This window comes from Colletotrichum fioriniae (genome assembly GCF_027942845.1).
Source record: "Colletotrichum fioriniae strain IMI 355084 chromosome Unknown scaffold_16, whole genome shotgun sequence".
NCBI classification, from domain to species: domain Eukaryota; kingdom Fungi; phylum Ascomycota; class Sordariomycetes; order Glomerellales; family Glomerellaceae; genus Colletotrichum; species Colletotrichum fioriniae.
In genome coordinates, this window is record NW_027076852.1 from 462,701 (window position 1) to 482,961 (window position 20,261).

The 20,261-nt window shown below is 50.5% G+C and overlaps 5 protein-coding genes across 5 annotated transcripts; 2 read left to right on the forward strand and 3 right to left on the reverse strand.

Annotated features, from left to right (window-relative positions):
* Positions 1 to 678: 678 nt before the first annotated feature.
* Positions 679 to 1,007, reverse strand: N0V96_010987 (uncharacterized protein; the record flags this gene model as incomplete). Its single annotated transcript, XM_065759122.1, has 2 exons — positions 679 to 757; positions 820 to 1,007. The coding sequence occupies 2 exons, from the start codon at positions 1,005 to 1,007 to the stop codon at positions 679 to 681; spliced, it is 267 nt and encodes an 88-aa protein (XP_065612220.1).
* Positions 1,008 to 4,637: 3,630 nt separating this feature from the next.
* On the forward strand, positions 4,638 to 6,214 carry N0V96_010988 (uncharacterized protein; the record flags this gene model as incomplete). Its single annotated transcript, XM_065759123.1, has 6 exons — positions 4,638 to 4,863; positions 4,947 to 5,001; positions 5,066 to 5,330; positions 5,433 to 5,639; positions 5,708 to 6,037; positions 6,131 to 6,214. The coding sequence occupies 6 exons, from the start codon at positions 4,638 to 4,640 to the stop codon at positions 6,212 to 6,214; spliced, it is 1,167 nt and encodes a 388-aa protein (XP_065612221.1).
* A 503-nt stretch (positions 6,215 to 6,717) lies between these two features.
* Positions 6,718 to 8,277, reverse strand: faeB-1_2 (Feruloyl esterase; the record flags this gene model as incomplete). Its single annotated transcript, XM_053195715.2, has 1 exon — positions 6,718 to 8,277. One exon carries the CDS (start codon positions 8,275 to 8,277, stop codon positions 6,718 to 6,720), a length of 1,560 nt encoding a protein of 519 aa, XP_053046750.2.
* A 2,351-nt stretch (positions 8,278 to 10,628) lies between these two features.
* On the reverse strand, positions 10,629 to 16,641 carry N0V96_010990 (uncharacterized protein; the record flags this gene model as incomplete). Its single annotated transcript, XM_065759124.1, has 5 exons — positions 10,629 to 12,921; positions 13,020 to 13,821; positions 14,272 to 15,496; positions 16,187 to 16,476; positions 16,605 to 16,641. The coding sequence occupies 5 exons, from the start codon at positions 16,639 to 16,641 to the stop codon at positions 10,629 to 10,631; spliced, it is 4,647 nt and encodes a 1,548-aa protein (XP_065612222.1).
* A 1,652-nt stretch (positions 16,642 to 18,293) lies between these two features.
* Positions 18,294 to 19,643, forward strand: FEN1 (Elongation of fatty acids protein 2; the record flags this gene model as incomplete). The annotated part of the gene is made up of 5 exons (XM_065759125.1): positions 18,294 to 18,392; positions 18,445 to 18,449; positions 18,501 to 19,062; positions 19,126 to 19,267; positions 19,300 to 19,643. The coding sequence occupies 5 exons, from the start codon at positions 18,294 to 18,296 to the stop codon at positions 19,641 to 19,643; spliced, it is 1,152 nt and encodes a 383-aa protein (XP_065612223.1).
* Positions 19,644 to 20,261: the final 618 nt, after the last annotated feature.

The following is a 20,261-nucleotide window of genomic DNA, read 5'->3' on the forward strand; positions in this document are numbered from 1 at the left end:
TCAACGCTGCATCGAGCTTGCAAGAGAAGCCCTCGAAGCGGGCGACGATCCCTTCGGATCCGTGCTCGTGAGCGGAGACGGCAAAATCATTCGCGAAGACCGCAATCGTGTAAACACCGGTGAGAATGGAGACGGAAAACGCGACGGGACACTGCATCCGGAATTCACCCTCGCGCGTTGGGCGCAACTCAACCTTAGCGCCGGAGAACGAGCCAAGGCTTCGGTATACACTTCCGGCGAACACTGCCCGATGTGCGCTGCGGCCCATGCCTGGGTTGGACTTGGACCTATTGTCTACGTCTCTTCAAGTGTGCAATTTGCTGGTTGGCTCGAGGAATTTGGGTTGAAGGCGGGTGCCAAGGTCATGCCACTTCCCATCAATGATGTTGCGCCGAGTATTCCGGTGCAGGGTCCGATTCCCGGCCTGGATGAGGAAGTCAAAGCTTTGCATAAGAGGAGGTTTCAAAAGTCATCGTAGTGGGAACAAGGTCGCTCGAGGCTTACCGAGTAGATGGTTGAGGCGCATGGCACATCACGCGACGGTATTCATCACTCGCGTGGCCAAAAGCTGAGAAAGTCATTTCTCGATGCCGCAGTGTGAGTGGCTCAGTGACATAAGAATGTTTTTTACTGAGACTTTGACTACATATGAGTAACAATTATCCACCACAATACATTTTAGGCTTCGGGTAACCGCAAGACTCGTGTTTGTCTGACTAAAGCGCCTTCATCGCCGAGGTACCGTCCACTCTCGTAACTGTGATGAAGGTCAGTGACTCAATGATGCGGAAAATACTCGCAGCTCAGCGAGAAACGAACCTCCAATGAAGATTGCCAAGGGCGACGTCACGGCAGCCATCGAGGTACCGAATGACCTCCTGATCGACCTTCTCTCCGCAGATTGGCATCTTCGATAAAGCCAGATACCAATTCCGATAGCATTCATCGATCATGTCTCCGATCTCGTCAATAGCCTCCTGAGTAGAGTGTCCCTGGGATTTCAGCATTGCGATCAAGTTATGCTGTACACCTTGTTCCTACAAGGATCATCGTCAACAGCTGGCCGGTATTAAAACTCGCACTCGACTTACCAAATCCTTGCGATATGACAGGATGTCATTGACACTGTGTGACAGTCAGCCAACCAACATCGAAAAACAACACCATGCCAACCTACAGAATGACTAGATCAGCCGAAATACGCCTGCATTCTTGCAAACTCTCGTGATCTATGACCTTTGAAGGCACATTAATGCCGTGGCAAAATCTGTAGATCATGCCGTCAGCCCACTGTTTACAATTTGTTTCCCGGAAAGTTACTCACTCAACCAGCACATAAGATGGCTGACATCCAATAGTTCCCCTTCGAAAACCCATGTACTCATCTACAGTGAGAGTCATGGCGGACTTGGAGCTTTGAACTCCAACTTGACTGAGCAGACCGGAGAAGTAGTATCTGATGGAAGCTTTATAACGCTCCTGCAGCTCTACAATTGTCGTGTTAGCAAACTCGAGTTTTTTGCCTACATTCTGGAAAGCATAACAATGTTGCGAAGTATTCAATACCTTTCGTAGATCTCTGCATGTAGGAGCGCGACTGTCAGCAACATGCCGTTGACGGAAATGGATGCTACAGTGCAACCATAGTAAAAATGGAAGGCATACCTTTTTGAACCGATCCCAGACAGTCTGAAAGACATATCGGATTGGGTTGTCTTGAAGCTGAATTGGTGTTTGGCTGTCTTCTAGCACCGCGAAGGTGGCATGCAGCTCCTCCACGGCCTTGATAGGATCATTTTTCAGATGGCCTTCATCAAACTCTGTCAAGAGTCAGCGAGCTTAGGTGACGTGATTTTGTCATGGCCAACTCACGGTCATCAAATGCAAAGACCTTACGACTGCATTAGCCCAATGTAATCCGATGAGAGTATCCCTCATCTGAAGTGTAACGTACCCAATTGTTCCAATCGATCATGATTCGATATGCCTCTTCATCAGCATATGGGACCCACATCGCATTCATGAACGCGAAGTTAGCCTGAACATTTTTTCGGGCTTGAGCTTGACTGAGATCGAGGATCCTGCGACCAATCTAAGTTAGTGTTACTCCGGAAGTGGTTCTTTTCAAGGGTTTTACTAACGTTGCAATCCAGCTATCAGCCTCCCCCTTCACCTTTTTGTAATTGACGTTGATGACGGGCTTCACAGACATAATTGAAGAGAAGAAGTCTGGAATACGGACATAGTTGGCATTTACCTCGTCAGAGTTGATGCCAATACGCGCTCGTATGTCCACCGTGCTTCCCGCTTCCGAGGAGATAGTGAAAGCGTGAGATGAAGAAAGCGAGTCTGTGAAAGTCGAATACGAAGAGACTGGGGAGCCTGGCGACATCGTTGACTCTCCATCGTCTTCAACATCGAAGTGGATTAGATCCACTCGACTCTTTTCGGACATGTTGGGTACGCGGTCAGAGCCGTTTCCAACGCTCATTTGTGGGCTTCCGAAGAGGAAAGACTCTGGAGAGATCATTCTGGCTTCAATGGAAAAGTCTTAGTAGCGAAAATTGTAATCAGGTTTGAAGGAGGCTTGAGGGACTGAAGATGGAGTGAAATGAGCAACGATGAAGGACGGAATACGCTGCTTTTCAGTTCATCCAGAGATATCCACAGTCCGTCCGGTTGATCGTTTCAAGCGACACTTGAAGACGCCCGACACCATCCTCCGATCTCCTGCATCGTTATGACTTGGATATGGGTCTTCAAGACTTGTCTTGCGGTATTGCTGTCCGTCTCTACGAGGGTCGTCCACCCTGGTTCCTGTTGCCTCCACAGTCCAACATCCACCACACCAAAAGATACTTGCGACTGTGCCGCAAGACTTCAGCTCGGCAAGAAAAGGACTTTCGCTTACGTCAAGTAAGAATTCGTCATCCTCGCCGTTTCTATCGGCAACCCCGTTGGTGGGAAGCCTCTCGTGAGAGTCTGCTGTCTCGGACTTGTCAAGTTGTTGTAAGTTAGATCAGCTTCGAGTTGAGCAAACATGTCTCAGCTTCTAAAGAGTTATCTCTCCCTGTAATGGCTTCTGTACTAGTTTAATCTACACAAAAAGGAAATTTCGACTTTTTCAATCTCGCGATCTACCTAGAAAGAAAGATGCCAATCGAGGAACACTTGACCTGGAAACTAGGCTTCCTTGTAGAAGAGCAAGTAACGCCGATTGGAGTCCGCGAATGAGGGCTTAACATCAACGAATACGGGTACTTTGGTAGCTTCAGAATATTCTCACGTTAGAACAGACTATGCTTGACATCTCTGTCTAGCCGAGCTTTGTGTACAAGCTTACAAAACATTCAACTCTGAGTTTTTCAAGGTGGCTCTATCCCGCCGGCAAGAGAACTGATGGATGGTTCAGACGAAGCGATAGCCCGTATTTCCATGCATAGTATGAGTTCTTTAGTACGGAAGTCAAGTTTCCCAATTGACACCTTTCAAGAATTGTAGCCTTTGGAGCACGAGATGACGTCTGTTCCTGCCTCGAATTCAAGGAATTATTGCCCAAAGAAGCTTAGATTTCCATGCCTGCTATCATGGATTGTCACTAAATACCAGGTGAAATCTACATAACATCAAATCTCGTCTTTTGGCCCTTGTCGGCGCTCGCAAAATCCCCATATCATCGCATCATCGCTCACAGGCGTTCAACAACCCGCTTGTCCAACGAGTCTGTAAGTCACCGGAGTTATCATTCTTCAACTCGAATCCCTGTTCAATTCCCAGGTACCGGGAGTTGAGTCCATCAACTTGATGTTGGTTCAGCCAGTCATGACCCGCTTCCCAGTGAAGACAGTAGACAGGGGCTTTATCGGCCTTCTTCCGAGCTGGGAAAAGCGATTATCATCGACCAAAACTCAAACGCCACAGGCAAGATACTCCACAGGTGTTTGCTTTGTGGCGTCAGCTGAAGTAGGTTTACATGGGTGTTCTACTAGTCGATACTGATTAGAGTGATTCCCCGAACCTTCCGACTGGATACTGAATATTGCGGATGATCGGCCCACACCAGATTGGGCGTATTGTTTGCTTGCTAAACGTGACACGTACCCAATCATTCTCATACACGTTGCCATCCCTCTGGATTCCTTGATAGATATGTTTTGCAGAGCGGTTGAATCGTCTTACAGGATGGCTTCGCCCTGCGGACTGGGCGGGCTTTCCAATGATCGTTGGGTACATGACCCGTGCCAGATGGAGTTCGCTAAGTTGACAAACATTGCTTGGCCTGCTACGCCGCGTGACCGCCTCCGCGTGACAGGGGGCACTTAAATATGGCAGCAAACAATGGTGATCTTTTTTTCGCCTTTCTTTGTTGGACATCTACAGACTACGGGGTCCAGAAGCTCGACACCGTCAAACTGATACATGGTGGCAGAAACAACATCTCAAGTTTGTCTTACCTAGAACTTGCAAAATCGAGGGCGATAATAGGGCTATGCCCTCAAGATCCATCAGAAGATAAACAAACTTTGAGATATCACTTGACTTTAGAAACAAGTCTCGCGCCATCATCTGGATCGTGCTGGAGAGGGGTCTTCCAGGACCAACCTAGTTGAGCCATCTACCCTTCTTCAATTTCTACGATGGCTCTTTTTCAACTGCGCGAGATTCTTTTTTCGCCAAGAATTCTTGCCCTGTGCTTTTCTGTGTATCTCATAATCGGTGTTCTCTACAGAATCTTCTTCCACCCCCTTAGGAAGATTCCTGGTCCTTGGTATGCTGCAGCAACATACTGGTACGAATTTTACCAAGATGTGATTCTCAATGGCAACTACATCAAGGAGTACCCAGACCTTCACGCCAAGTATGGTGAGCAAACTCTCCGAGATCTACAGAGGCGTTCTTGGCCTTGTCATTTGCATACTGATGAGTGATGCGCTGTTTAGGCCCAGTGGTTCGAGTGTCTCCCAATCGTGTGCACATCAGTGATCCGGATTACTTTAAGGAGTGAGTAAAGCTCTGTGTATCATCTAATGCCTTCAAGGAAGACTCTGCTTACTCGGCTTACCAGACCTTACGGAAGTGGCACGAAATATACTAAGGATCCCGACTTCTTCCAGAGCGCTGGCGGTATCAAGTACTCCATCATCATGTTGATTGATCCCGAGGTTCACAAAGAACGAAAGAATACGGTCCAATCCCTCTTTTCGACCAAACATGTTGACCACTTGGCGCCCGTCGTTCTGGATGTTGTGCAGAGAGCAATGGCGAAGGCACAGCGTGCCTTCAAAAATGACCAGCCGATTAACTTGCAACCATTTTACCAATGCATTACTGTGGGTTGTTCCTCGGCCCAGCTACATGATCGCAACATCGAGCTTCAGGATTTTATCTGCGGTCTACTGAAACTGCAATCTTGAGTGCTAAACAGCTTCTAGGTTGACACTATTATGCCTGTCTTGTTTGACAGACAGTTGAATTTTGTTGATTCTGACGAAGACGAGCCACCGTTTTTGAGCATGTTGGGCAAGTTTGTTGACAAATTCTTCCTCACCAAGCACTTTCCCATGATCAGCCACATTGCTATGAGTCTACCTCTCAGTGTAGCAAGGACGGTTTTGCCGGACTATGTCGCTTTTCGAGAGGTAAGTACAATCATTACAATTTCTCCTTGACCGTCAAACCTCAATATCTCCTGCTGACATTCAAATAGCAATGCGCCACGTGGATCAAGGAAGACGAAGAGAAACAGCGCAACGGCAAAAGCCTGACAAACGACGGTCACAATACGTATTTCGGTCTCCTACTGGAAGCAGAGAAAACGGAGAGGCTTCACAAGCTAGGCCAGGAGGCACTAATCGACGAAGCACTATCTGTGTGTTTTGCCGGCACTGATACCAACAGTCTTGCCCTCAGCTTTGGCACATACTTCTTGCTAAGAAACCCGGATAAGCTTCAGAAGATGTTGGACGAGTTGAAAGACGCGCCTACAAATAGGGATGGCCTCTATGAGCATCAAACTGTTTCCAAACTGCCTTATCTTGTGAGTCAGAGATGATGTAGAAGAGTGACTCAACGCAGCATGCTTATTGACCATGTTTACAGACTGCTGTCATCAAAGAGATACTTCGGTTAGGATCTCCAGTACCTGGCATCGTTCCTCGCAGAGTCCCTGCCGGCGGCGCTTCCGTTGGAGGTCATTATCTTCCAGAGGGCGTAAGTGACGGACCAGACTAGCTATGCGGTTTGCAAAGTTACTAACTCTAAGTGTCTCCAAGACCACCGTTTCACAGGCTCTGCGGCTGATAAATATCAATCCGGACGTGTATTCGGATCCCGAGAGGTTCATCCCTGAAAGATGGCTCGGCAAAGCCGGCTGGGAACTAGAGAAGTACTTTGTGCCTTTTAGCAAAGGCCCGCGAGCTTGTATAGGCCTGAAGTAAGTTCACATACTCCCGACCTCGCAAGTGGAAACTCGGGCCTAACCTGAGTAGCATTGCATATCTCGAACTTTATGTCTGTTTCGCAAACTTGTTCAGCCGCTTTGAGATGGAACTTTACGAGACGAACGAGAGCACCCTGAAGTGGGTAGATAATGGCGTTTCGAGGCTGTTGAATCCAATGAAAGTGAAGATCAAGTCAATTAGAGGCGTCAGTCAATGATCCATGGTCGGCAACCGCGAGTCGGTAGATATTTCCATTACATGTGCTTGGCGGTAGACTCTAAACGCATTCCCAACCATCCGGCTTTGTGGGATCTCCCTGTCCCTTGAACACATTCCGTCTGGGATATTTACAATGCTTCCTCTGCAGATCTATCTCCCCGGAGGCCGTCAAGCGGCTACCAAGAATGAAATTGGGTGCGACACCCTCCTCAACCCAGCGGACAATTGCCGCCAATACATTTGCATCTGGGTCGTAGGAGGCGAAAGTCTCAGGGTTACCGCCAATCATGCTGGCTCCAGTGCCGTCGCGGCAGTGCGCCATACCAGAGATCCGGAAATACCGATAGAATTCATCCAATTCTTTTGAAGGGAGGTTCATGGTTCGTGACACGTGTTTGTAGTACCTCTCAGAATTGTCACTGCTGATTGCATTGTCTTGCATACCGTGATAATGCAGGACTTTGACTCCACGATCCTTGGCGGCGGATAAGTCACCTTCCCATGTCGACACCTTCCACGGGTCTTGTTTCGATGCGACAGCGTAATCCTCCGGGGTCATTGTTGAGAGATCCCATTCCATATCGTTGTATACGACGTATCGCCACCAGTCCAAGGGATATTGATGGGGCTGGCCGTTGAGAAGTCGTGCAGTCGCGTTGGATCCTGGTTGCAGCCGCGGGAAAATGTACTGACCATCCAGCCCGTAAACTGGAGAGAAGACGGCTCGCACAGTAGCTGCTTGCTCTCCGCTCAGACAACCATCAGTGGAGTTCTCGGCGCAGATGAGGCCTTCGGGTCGGTATTGACACAAGCTCGGGTCTTCAATAATGCCGTCTTCAAGGCCATCCAATCCATCGCACTGCTTCAAGATATCGGCATATACCAGTTCCCACTCCGCGGGAGAGAGAAACCGTGAAGTCTCATTGGTCCCTGTCTTGAGGAACAACTGGCCGGTCCAATACATAAGTGCAATCAGGTCGAAAGCAGGAGCACCGGCAACAATGCCGTCGTAGTCTTCCGGAAAGCTCTGGGCCTCCTTGAACCCCTGTCTACCACCTGTAGAGCAGCCCAGATAGTATGACTTAGTGTGCTCTTTGCCGTAGTATTGTTGAGCAATCTCTTTGCCTAACTGAGCTTCAAGGTGTACAGCACGGTAGACGTAATCCTCAATCACTCCGGGATTGTTGAGGAACGGGGCACCGGACGTTCCGTCATGGCCGTTGTTGGTGCCAATTGTGGCGAATTGGTGTGTGGCCCCATAGTTGAGGTCGCCATATTTGATGCATCCGTTCATACCGCCATTGCCGGTGCCCAAGAAACGCCCACTCCATTCTGATGGAAGCCAAGCCTCAAGGGAGATATTGCTTGTCGGGCCGGTAGCTGTCACAAAGACGACCCGACAGATATCAACGCTGGAAATTTGAAAGGGGATGGCGCATGATGGGTGGTTATCAGGGAGCGAAATGTTTGTCCCTGCCGTGATGAATGTCGTCTCGTGGATTGTCGTATTGGGAAGACTAAGACGGCTCGCAAACGATGCACAGTCCTCGGAAGTGACAGCTTGTGCTGACCCAGCCGCCAACAGGAGTTGAAACACTGAAGAACGAGAGCCTCTCATGGTTGCGATTACTGATTCGACAGCATCTACACTTGGCACATAGAGGGCAACTTTAAGGATTATTTATTGGCATCTACCCCATTGGTCTCGAAGAATGTTACTCACTCATAGCGCTCTGCTTAACTACCGTGAACTGCTACCGCGCTTATCCGCAGTCTTTGAGGGAATCCGCTCTCGTGCTTGTGGCCAGTCTCCTGGGTCAAAATCCCCGCAGATGGATAAAGATCGGTTGGCAGTCACGGCTGTGTAGTCTCTGCAGAGCTGCTAGATTGACGTGCGATGGGGGTAACGGAGCAACAGAGTCGATCACCTGCCGTACCAGGCTAAGGATAGTCTGGGGTAGCTTGACAGTTGGTGGGGAAGAGTTGCTTCTTCAGAGGGGCTGTTGCCGCTTGTTCGAATTAGAGACGCGGGGTAAACAGCCATTTCCCTGCAAAACGACAGCCGGATTCTTGTCTTCTAGTCAGTAGCTCAGCGTACTCAGCCGATTACTGACTCTCCTCGGTGATCAAATGCCTCTTTACATAGATGTCAACATGTCTTGTCTACTTCGAGATGATACGTCTAAGTATCGGACATCGCGAATCTCTCAAGCCTGCCCCGCTCAGTGTTGACTCCACAGATAACTTACGGACCCCGTTCGCATACCGAGGTGGGTAAGATTGTGCTGGCACAAATATGCAGGGAATTTTCACCCGGGTTTGGTTTCTCGGCAGTACAGCACTGACTATTATTTTGAACCTATTTCAGACCCATAGCCTCTAATAGCTAAGCTTGTGGTGCCATCAGATTTCGTTCAGTTCATTAGTCCAACCCGTCTTATCCCCCGTTCCTTACAAGCCCTCTTCAAGCTCCTCCCCGTGCCTTGCCAAGTAGATTCCTCCAGCTTCCTTTTCAGGTTCCCAGTCTCCCGTTGAGATTCAACATCAACATCACCATCATCTTCAGAGGAAGCAGACTTGTCATCACCCTCGTAATCGCTATCTTTGCAGTCTTCTTCAGTCGGATAATCAGTGTGATAGTCCGCCTCGGCATCGTCAACGACCCCCTCGGTAGCATCCACCAAAAACTCCACTTTCCTCCAAGGCGTTTCCGGAGCTGTGCAATCCTGACACCTAAAGTCCGGCTGGTTGTCTCTCAGATATGTTTTATTGCAAGCAGGTCGCGGAACCCGCGCATGAACATATTTGCATTTAGTGAGCTTGCGATCGAAAGTGAAGCCGCAGCTGGAGCATTCGTTGTCGTACCAAAGGAAATGGCACATGATAATGGGTGGCTAAACCGATACGATTAGGTGACTGGAAGATGCTTTGTAACAGTCTGGTCGATTGATGACGGAAATGAGTTTTGAGACTGAATTTGGGTACTTCCTGCTAGTTGTTGGAAGAAGATGTGGAAAGAGTTGACAAACGAAGCTTCAGGTGCGGTCAGTCGCATATAAACTCCTCGGCCTGTTCTCCTTCTTGGGAAATTACACTGAATCGCATCCATTGGTTTCACTCAGGTGAATGACGGGCCCGTTCAAGGTCGGTGGCTTATGTTCTTTGACATGGTTGTGCCTTCTTTCATCTGAAAGGAACCTAACAGTTGGCTAAAGCATGCCTCCCATTCACTCTTCTCGTCGGGGAGAAAGCCACCACCTGCGCCGGTATAAATAGCATCTCTTTGTTCAACCCTCGACCGCCTCGGAACTTTTATCATCAAACAGTGTTTCAAAGACTAAGACAACAATCAATTGTTTCGCGCCTCCTAGTCTTACCAACCCGAGCGTGTAGACACTCTCAACGAATACAACAGCTCTTTCACAAAAGACTTCCTAGAAGATATATTTTTCTAACTACTAACTTAGCTAGAGAGAAGAATACGCTTCTAGCCACAAGCTCATATATAACCAACAACCATGTGTCGCCAATTCCAGCACAACCTTCTCTGTACCAACTGCGGCCTCGCGTACAGAACCGTCCTCGGCGAGTTCCAGCAATGCCGGTGGTATCACCGTCAGCGCTGTGAAACAACGACGATGCCTGACGGTCCTATCAGAAGTGGCCTTTGCCATCAGTGTAGGCCTCTGGTACGCCAAAGACATAACCCTCGATGTCAAGACATCTGCTGCTCTGGGCGCGAACGGAGACGGGGCCTGAGGTAGACGGCTCATTTACAGAGTGCGATGAAGTAGATCCGTAGGCCATTCTAGGCATCGTGGGAAAAGAGTACTGCAGTCAACCATGTTGCCATTTAACTAGAATAAAACATTGAACTCTGGATGTCGTGTTTTCATCAGTCATAATTACGTTTCAATCTCGTGAGTCGTCGACAACAGGCCGCCAAACACTCCCTGTCCACACATCCTTTCATCCCCTTCTTCTTCCTCCCAACATTTCCTCAGCGCTGCAGGAGTACTCATCAATCACAACGCCTGAATCGTCGTCATTGTATACCTCCCGTTGCGGATATAGCCACCCAACATCACTCAGAATCTGCTCCAGCCTCGTCGCTTGCTCGTCTTTATATGCCAATCTTCTGCCCGACTCAAGAAAGTAATTCAACTCGTCCCGTAACCTGTAAGGCGACGTCTCAATATCCCAGACCCATCCTTCGAAATCTCGCCTCGGTCCTGTGAACATCGGCTCCCAAGGCTGTATCCGCTTGTAGACCGCAGGGGCGAGCGGCAGATAAGGACTCCACGCTCGGCGTTGGAACTCTAGATACCCGAACGCATGGAGTACAGCGAGTGAAAGGGTTGTGTCCTCTGACTCTGGGTCCACCTGGACGTATGCTGGCAGAGTGTCCTCTACTGCGCGAGGATTCTCTGTGACGATGAAATCGTTCTTCAAAAGGTCCATGATCTCATTGACAGGTTCGGAGTTGAGGTCGATGATGCTGCGGTCTTTGACAACAGGGACATCAATCATTTCGTGCTGCAGCCTCGCCTCCTCAACGCATTTCATGCCAACTCTGAGACCGCAAAGCCGGCAGAATGAAACCTGCTCCTGCTCGTCTTCGTCGCAGAGATCGCAGTTGGCCATGCAGAACACAGTCTCGAGACACTGCCCGTCGTCTCTTGTGACCCATACATCGACTATCAAAGCCTGGAACAAACGAATAGCCTCCTCGTCATATTTCCGTCTCTCCAGGAGAATGACAGCGACGTCTCGCATGAGATGCTTGTGCTGGGCAAATGTCCGAGTTTCGGCGGCTGTCAGTTCCGCAATATAGCGCCTTAAGTAAACGTCAATGTTTGTTGTCGCCTCGTTGCTCAAGCCCTTGTGCGGCATATCGATGGCCATATCCAAAGGCGTATGCATATCGCTGTTCTTCACATCAAGCATCCGTTGGAAATGGTCGACTCCAGTCTTGGCTCTCAACTTCTCGCACGCGGAATACACTAACGTAGCCATCTCAGAAGCTTGCTGATGATGATATGACCCGTCAATGTGCAGCACATTGTCTCCGTAATAGTCAACGTTCTCGATAAAGGACGCCAATTGGGGATATTCGAGGAGCACCTCAATCACCTTGACACATTCGTACAGGGAGGCAATCCGCAGCGCGGACCTCCATGTAATGGAAGTGTCTCCCGGCCACTTCTGCCCCTTTGCGGGATCCGCGCCCTTGTCGAGCAAGAACCGGACGGTTGGGATGTCTCCGCTCCTACAGGCCTCTCCGAGCACTGTGAAGCCGGTTGTACTGACGACATCATCAAGGCCGAGGCCGTGCTGAAGCAGCACATCGATGATCTTGTAGGCCGCACCGTTGTCCTCGGAAACTGCGCTACAGACACATGATGCTCCCATTGAGCATTGTGCTGTGACGCTGGCGCCTTTTGCTAGGAGGAATTGGACTAGTTGTAGATTTCCGTCTTCACAGGCTACCATCAGGGGAGTTTTTCCGTCGTAGGAGGGGATTTCCAGCGCCTCTGGCGACATTTCGTAGAGTAATTGCGCGATTTCTAGCCTGCCTGATTCGCAGGCTAACCAAAGCGGCGTTTCGTGCCAATGGCATGAGGCGCGGCCAGGTTGGGCACCCGCGTCGAGGAGACATCGCAGAATATCAATGTGTCCATCTCTGGCAGCGATGTGGAGAGGCGTCTCGTAGACTAGTCCTTCTTCGCACTGGTAGGTTACCAGGGCTGGCTCGTGTTCGATAAGGACTTTAACAGTATCAATATTGTTCTCTTCCACGGCGCGATGAAGGGGAGTGGTGAAGCACCCGGGGATGTAGGACAAGAAACGTTTTGTGTCAGCACCATGGGCCAGAAGCAACCGCGTAACCTCGGGCTTCATATCGCTCGCCTCGACGAGAATATGCTGAAAGTCTGGGTTGTCTGGGACGTAATTGATACTTGGCGGCAAACAGTTCTCGAGCAAGACTTTGATCATACCCACAGCGATATCTTCGTCGTCAAGCATGGCGGCGTCGAGAGGGCCCGGAAGTCCGTAGGCTTCCTCGAGGGTCGGGTCCGCTCCGTGTCGCAGGAGGAGTTCTACCATGTTTTGGTCCTTGTAGTCCACGGCCACCATTAACGGGGACTTGGCGTACTTTTTCGACTTCCGGTTCAACGTATTGATGGGCGACTGGTAGGCGAGGAGCAGCTCAACTATGTCGGTGTTGCCCGTGCTGATATCAAGCTCGCTTTCTTCCAGACTATGATTTTCCCAGTTAGCCTGCTGTCGGAGAAGTGATAAAGATACAGCAACAAAAGCAGTGCGCGAGCCATACAGGAGGATTAGAGAACGACATACCTTTCTTTGTTTTTCGTCGTCCTCGCCATTTCAACCGCTATCAAAAGGGGTGTCTCATCAGGCGATGCCGGGTGACGATATGGACTTGCGCCAGCTTCCAACAGTAGCTCTACCGCCTTGAAGTTGTCGTCAACGATGGCAAAGCTTAGCCCAGTTCGACGGATAAACTTCTTTCGATCGCCTGAAATACCGTTGGAGAGAAGCTCTAGGTCGACATCAGGTCGTCTCAGAAGATGAGGTAGCCAATCGATGTACAGTGGGCCTGTCAACAGATGAATCGCAGCATACCCCATACCATCTAGCTGGTTGATGTCTTCAACTCTGTCCAAGAGGAGCATAAAGATGTCAAAGTTCTCTTCGGTGATGGCAACTGTTAAGGGTAATTGGAGGTTCGGCCACGGGAAATGCAAGCTCAGATCGACTCCATAGTCGATCAAGAGCCTAGCGACCTCGTTGTGATATTGCATGATTGCTTCGCGGAGGGGATGCATGGTTGGCCTGTGTATGCTCAACATGTCAGGCCTGGCTCCCGCTCGGAGGAGCAGCTCGACCATGGCAGTATCCCCTCTACTGCATGGCTCGAGTAAGGGCGTTTCGCCCCATTTGTCCGAGATGTTTGGATCAGCCCCGGCATCAAGGAGCGATGTGACCAATTGTGCCATCAGGTCTACATCGCGCGTTCTCAGTTGCGTGCACAAGATCATCAAAGCGGTCCCACCGCTCACCGAGCCTCGCTCGTTGACGTTTTTGGTCCGCTTCAGGAAGTATTCGACCATTTCGGGTTGTCCTTCTGATGAGGCTGCTGCATGCATCAGAGGAGTATGGCCATAGACGTTATGTACCGAGAAACAAGAATCGGGCCTCCAATATTCAATGAGCCTGGCGATTCCGGGGGTTTGTTGACGCTCGTACAAGCAACGCCATGTCTGCCTGAGAAGCTCATTCTTCCATGACCACACCTCTTCCCTTCCTGCCCATTGAATTTCGTGGGTTAGATGGCCAACATTAGCATCAATGAATGTGAACACGGGAGAGACGAAGGTGTCATCCATCGGAACCCTCCGATGATATGTCATTGCAATGTTCCGGGAGTGATGCGCTGACCAGGTTCTGTAGTTCACAGAGTTGACGAAATCGCCCAGCAGGGGGAGCAATCTGGCTATCTTGTCGCCTGCACGACGGAGATGTTCTCCCCAGTTGATTGCCGCATATGAATAGAACGGATGGCGCGCTGAGATGTCGGGAGACATACTCGATTTCAAGCGTCCAAAATCAGATCCGTTGAGGTACTTTATGCACAAGAATGCCATGTTTGCGTGCTGCTCTTTCTCGCTGAGGTAGTAACGTCTGACGTGGTAGATCAGAGAAGGATGGCTGATCTTAAAATCCCCTTCATCCAAGGAATGAACGAGCCTGGGGCACCGTTGTCTCAGAACGTTGGGCAGGTCGAGGAATCTCAAGTTGGGGTCTCCGTGAAGACAGGCGATTGCATCGCATATTTCGGCTCTGCTAGGGATGCCAAGATAGCCGAGCACAGTTTGCACAGCTGACAGAGCATATTTCCCATCTTCGTCGATTGTCTGGAACAATGGTAGGAGATCTCTGTCGTAGTATTTCCCAAGGCTAGAAGGGCATGGAAGTACCCTCCCACTGAAGGAATACCCCTCGCCATCTTCGATGGTACTCATTGCGTCTTCGATGGAGTACTTTGCGAACCAAAAGAACGACTCCGACTTATTCTTGACCCAAGATCGAATTCCTTCTGGCGGCCCATTGAGATCCCGAAGTGTAGACAGAATGTCCAACTCCCTGTCCACGTACGTGCCGATATCTTTCCGAATTGCTGAGTCAGTCATCAGAATCCTAGCGGAATTAGGTACGCAGGAGTTCAGATTCAGGATCTCGCAAGCGCTATACGTGAACAAGAACTTGAATCTGACAGTTTCGCGCGGAAAGCCTTGTCCTGGAAGGGACGGGCCAGAAGCTGGGGATGAGCAAGCCACCGGGTGGTCGAGGAGACTTCCCACAAGGCAGAGGAACTCCCGGGCGTAGGTAACATCACAGTCATCCAGGCCATCCACGATGAGGAAAACAGCCGTCGTCTTTGGCGGGCCCGTACTATATTGCATCTGACTCATGATGTCACGTAGTATGTCAAACAGCGCCGGCAGCTCGAACTGGCTTTTTAGCTCCTGCCATCGATAGTAAGGCGCTATGGACTCGGACCAGACTGGCCTCAGCTGAAGAAGCGATCGGACGAAGTACTGGGCGATTGGTGGCTTCTTGTCCTCAACCGTGCTGACATTACAAAAAAAGGAGAGCACTATGTTGTTATCTGGGGGAGATCGAGGGCGGTCCCAGGATAAGTAGTTGGCAATGGACTTGGCCAAGTGAGTTTTACCGCATCCCGTGGCGCCCTGGACAAAGAGACCTGTGGTCTTGTTGGACTTGACCCAGCTCTTGAAGAAGTCGTGGGACTGTATCCAGGTACAGGTATCTGGTGTCGGATGTATGCCATGTCCGAGATGATGCTCGTCCCATTGGGCGAGTTTGTTGACAAGGATATCTCTGTGCCTTTTTTTATCCGCTAGATATGGATTAAATCATACACTCCTCGTCGAGAGAACATTTGATTGGGATGAGAAGAGGTCGTGCTTACCAGCTTCTTTCTTCTTGGCCCACAAACCGAATGATTCGTTGATCGGATCTCGCGATGGTGGACCCATGGGGATCCCACTTCGTGGTGGCGGCGGCAGAGACACTGGGGGTCCTATGCAATAACCTTCAGTTTCTCTTTGCTCCACTGATTTTCATGTACCATCGTTACCTGGCGGGCCCGGCGGGCCTGGAGGCCCAGGAGGACCAGGAGGTGGTGACGGGGGCGGGGGATTAGCTGTCGTGGGTGCCACAGGGGGTGGCGGCGCGAAGAACATTCGTTTGTTGTTTGAAGACGATAGCTTTGTCATCATATCGCCCACGTGATCTGCCAATAGGCTGTATATCGTATCTGAAGGGGATGGGAACTGAGTTAGCTGGAAGTGATGACACGCTACCGCCAAGTTCTGGCCCTGTGTTGGGTCCATATCGGCCCTTCGTTTGGGCACAACCTAGTCCACTGATAAGTTGCTAGTCTATAAGTACCATAGAAAACAAGGACACTTCCTCACCAGGGTCTTGTAGGGTGTACCGTCCTCGGACGTGATTTCAACTCGGCGCGTGGCAACAAAGTTGAGGATTGTTAAGTCTAATGGCGCCTGTGTGAGAAAGGTCTTGTTGACTTCTCGAACAGCTTCTGCAAATTGTCTGACATCGTCAACAGACGGTATTGTGGAGTGCTTGAGCAGAGTCGCGGCGACTGTTGTTTTTACGGCTTCCAGGACTCCCTCGGAGTCTGTTGCATGCTGAACCGTGTCGAGGAAGACGACGCCGACAATGGACCCTTTAATGGGGAAGTATTCTGCATAGGTCGAGCATAGCTCAATTGCCTGGAGATTATTAACATTGAGTTTCAAAGTCTAGTAACGACTGCGGTTGACAACATACCTTTTTGACAATGATTCCTCCAAGCCCATGGGCAATGAAAACTGTAGAGCCGCCCTGAGAACGCTTGCATCAGTTCCATGCATCCGATTGGGAGTTACTGATAGATTTGACCAACAGGGTATTTGCTGTAGTTAGATATCATCGATATCAAGAGCTCGTCGGCATGTAGCGCGATGCTCGCGGGCGTCATGTTTGCCGCCGGGTCCGAGTTGTACCCATAAGTCCAGACCCGAACTGAATCCTTGAAGCTCCCAAGAAAGTCGGGGTCTGATATCCAGGTTTTGCCAGATTCGTCATGATGCCAGCTTGACTTTGGGGACCCGCCTAGGTCATGGACACATATGAGACTGCAGTGTGTAAGCTCAGACAAGACTCTTCAAGGGATCTATAAATTCTCACTTCACAAGAGGTCTCCATCCTGGTGGCACATGGTTTATGTGAATTGGGTAAACAACGTCGAGACTGGGGATGATCATCGCGAAGGCACAGTGGATGACAACCCACGGGTGGCACAATCGCGATATTTCCTCGCCTCCTCAGTATCCGCGGCAGCTGGTCACAGGTGAGGTTGACACGCTGATTTCGTTGAGAACTGTCGACTGCTACATAGACGCATGGCAGAAAATATCACACCGCCCATATCAGGCTGCGACACTTAACATGAGGCCATGATGATGACCACAGGCCGTAGTCTCCAGGCGGCAACCTCATGTGAGGAGTTGTTACTGCTAGGGCTGGGCGATTGGATGTGACGCTAGCGGGCTGCAGGCCTAGCGGGGGTGAATTCGCTTCTGGCCCCCAACTTGGATCAGGCTTCCTAATGGCTGACATGCATTGCCAGCGCAGCCTCTGCTGACATTTTTATCGTGTGCGGCTGAGACCTGTTTGTCCGACTCTAGGGTCGTTGTGAAAGGCTCTGGTAAGCCGGTCTCGGTGGTTCAGAGGTCAAGATGTTCCATCTGGTGTCACTGGCGGGTCCGTTGCAACACGTCGTGTTGTTTGGCTTTGCTGCGCTGCTGTTGGCTTGTCTGCCATTATTCTTGCTCTAGAGTCTAGACCGAATTCTAAGCCTTTGAATAAATGAGTACATGCTCTCGAAAGAGAAGAAACCAGCGCATAAATAATGATGCAAGATTTCTTTTTTTCCAGATCTGAGTTATCAAAAGCAATCAGCTTCCGAAGCAGGTCGGTTAAGCATTCCCGTCGTGTGAGCCTGTCTTGGTCTGACGTACAGAGAATGTAGAGTCAAAAGAACAAGCTCCAAGACCAGTGCAACAAGTCCGTGGAATCTGACCTCTGCAAAGCATGATGCACTGTTGAGACGATGTTGATAGACCGTGACCGTGACATCCGATCCAGGGACCGGGGCCGTGTTGAAGCCTGGTGGAAAGGACGGGAATACTTCCGATACTGCCAGTAGAGACCAGCTGGCGGCACTGCCAGTCAATTAAACGCGTGGTGGGGCTGCGCGAAGGAAGGCGCGTCATGACCTCAGCGAAGAAAGTGCAAGCGCGTCGAGGTCGTGCTCGACCCTTCCTTTGCTGCCAGCCCCCGGTCGTCATCCCCCACCAACTCTCTACTGCTGCCTTTGCTGCATTCTTTCTTCAACCTTCACGCAACAGACGATCTACTTTCTCTGTGCTGTCACTTGAAACGCCTGTCGATTTCACGACCGATCAAACAAATCTTCTCGATCAATATCCCAAGGTGCCCATTGGCAGCTCAGCAAAAATGGGTATTAAGCACCTCTTCCAGATCATCAAGGAGGAGGCTCCCGATGCGATCAAGGAGGGAGAGATCAAGGCGCACTTTGGTCGCAAGGTTGCCATTGTAAGTCCTGTCCAATTACCAAGTCGTTTTTACGCCCACTAACTGAGAGCAGGATGCGTAGGCTCGTCGTCGAAACCCAATAGCCCGCGCTCGCTAACGGAATCACAGATCCATGAGCATCTACTCTTTCCTCATCGCCGTCCGATCCGATGGCCAACAGCTCATGAACGAGAGCGGAGAGACGACATCACATCTCATGGGTCTCTTCTACCGTACACTCCGAATGGTCGACAACGGAATCAAGCCCTTGTACGTCTTCGACGGTGCCCCACCTAAGCTTAAGTCTGGCGAGCTCGCCAAGCGATTCCAGAGGAAGCAGGAGGCTACCGAAGGTCTCGAGGAGGCAAAAGAGACTGGTACCGCTGAGGAGGTTGAGAAGTTCTCCCGAAGAACAGTGCGGGTGACCCGCGAGCACAATGAGGACTGCCGGAAGCTTCTGAAGCTCATGGGCATCCCCTTCATCATTGCTCCCACTGAGGCTGAGGCTCAGTGTGCTGTCCTTGCTCGCGCAGGCAAGGTATACGCCGCCGCCAGTGAGGATATGGACACTCTCACTTTTGATACCCCTATCCTGCTCCGTCACTTGACCTTCAGCGAGCAGCGCAAGGAGCCCATCCAGGAGGTTCACATTGACAAGGTGCTGGAGGGTCTTGGCATGGAGCGGAAGCAGGTATGTATCTCCTGGATCACGACTTGACGAGGGCGAGCACGTCATAACTTATGATACAAACAGTTTGTCGACTTGTGTATCCTCCTCGGCTGCGATTATCTTGACCCCATCCCGAAGGTCGGTCCTTCGACAGCTCTCAAGCTGATCCGTGAGCACGGTGACCTGGAGACACTAGTCGAGGCTTTCAAGAATGACCCGAAGCAAAGTACGTCATTCCGGACGATTGGCCATACCAAGATGCCCGAGAGTTGTTCCTCAACCCCGACGTACGAAAGGCGGACGACCCGCTTTGCGACTTCAAGTGGGAGAAGCCCGATATGGAGGGACTGGTGCAGTATCTCGTCACGGAGAAGGGATTCTCTGAGGACCGTGTGCGCTCAGCAGGCGCCCGCTTGGAAAAGAACCTCAAGAGCAACCAGCAAGTTCGTCTTGACGGTTTCTTCAAGGTGATTCCCAAGACGGAGGAGGAGAAGGCTGCGCACAAGCGGAAGCTGGATGCCAAGAATGATGAGAAGAAGAAGAAGCAGAAGCTGGAGAAGAAGGAGAAGGCTGCTGCCAAGTCCAAGCCTCGTGGAGCCTAGATGGACGTTGTGACCGTTATTTGAACAGGGCTGGCTGGATTGCTGCGAGGGGATTTTCCCTTTGAGGACGATTGTCTATGAAAGAAAGGGTGGGACAGAATGGTACCTTTCACGGATTGCTTTAGTGTGGGAAACGGCGTTTGGGGGTAAAAAAAAAGGAGACCCGTTGCTCTCGGGAGGCAACGTGGATTTAATGGCTTGGTAGGGATTGCTATGAATTGAGGACCAATCTCGACATCTCGATACCTTTCAAATACAGTTTATTTGACGACGGCCTGGGAGTACATCTACATACAAGAAGGCAGTATCTGTATAGACAGCCAGCCTCTGCCATGAAAGCGGTGGGACTGCGCAAACCCAACCCACGTGCTAATAAGGCACTTCGTAGACGGGGAGTAGGTAGCATGCCGAAGACAAGCCATGCGTCGGTAATCTTGTCCCACGGGGTAATCTACTAATCTAGTAATTACCAACGCCGTCCAGGTTCTCCGCGTTCTGCTGGTCAGTGTGGGAGGTCGGTCGTCGGGAGATCATGTGCCTGACTCCTGGCGCATTGGACGTATTGGATGCGTATCGTGGTTGCTCACCTCTCTGTCTCTGAGCTGAGGACTGGTGTGC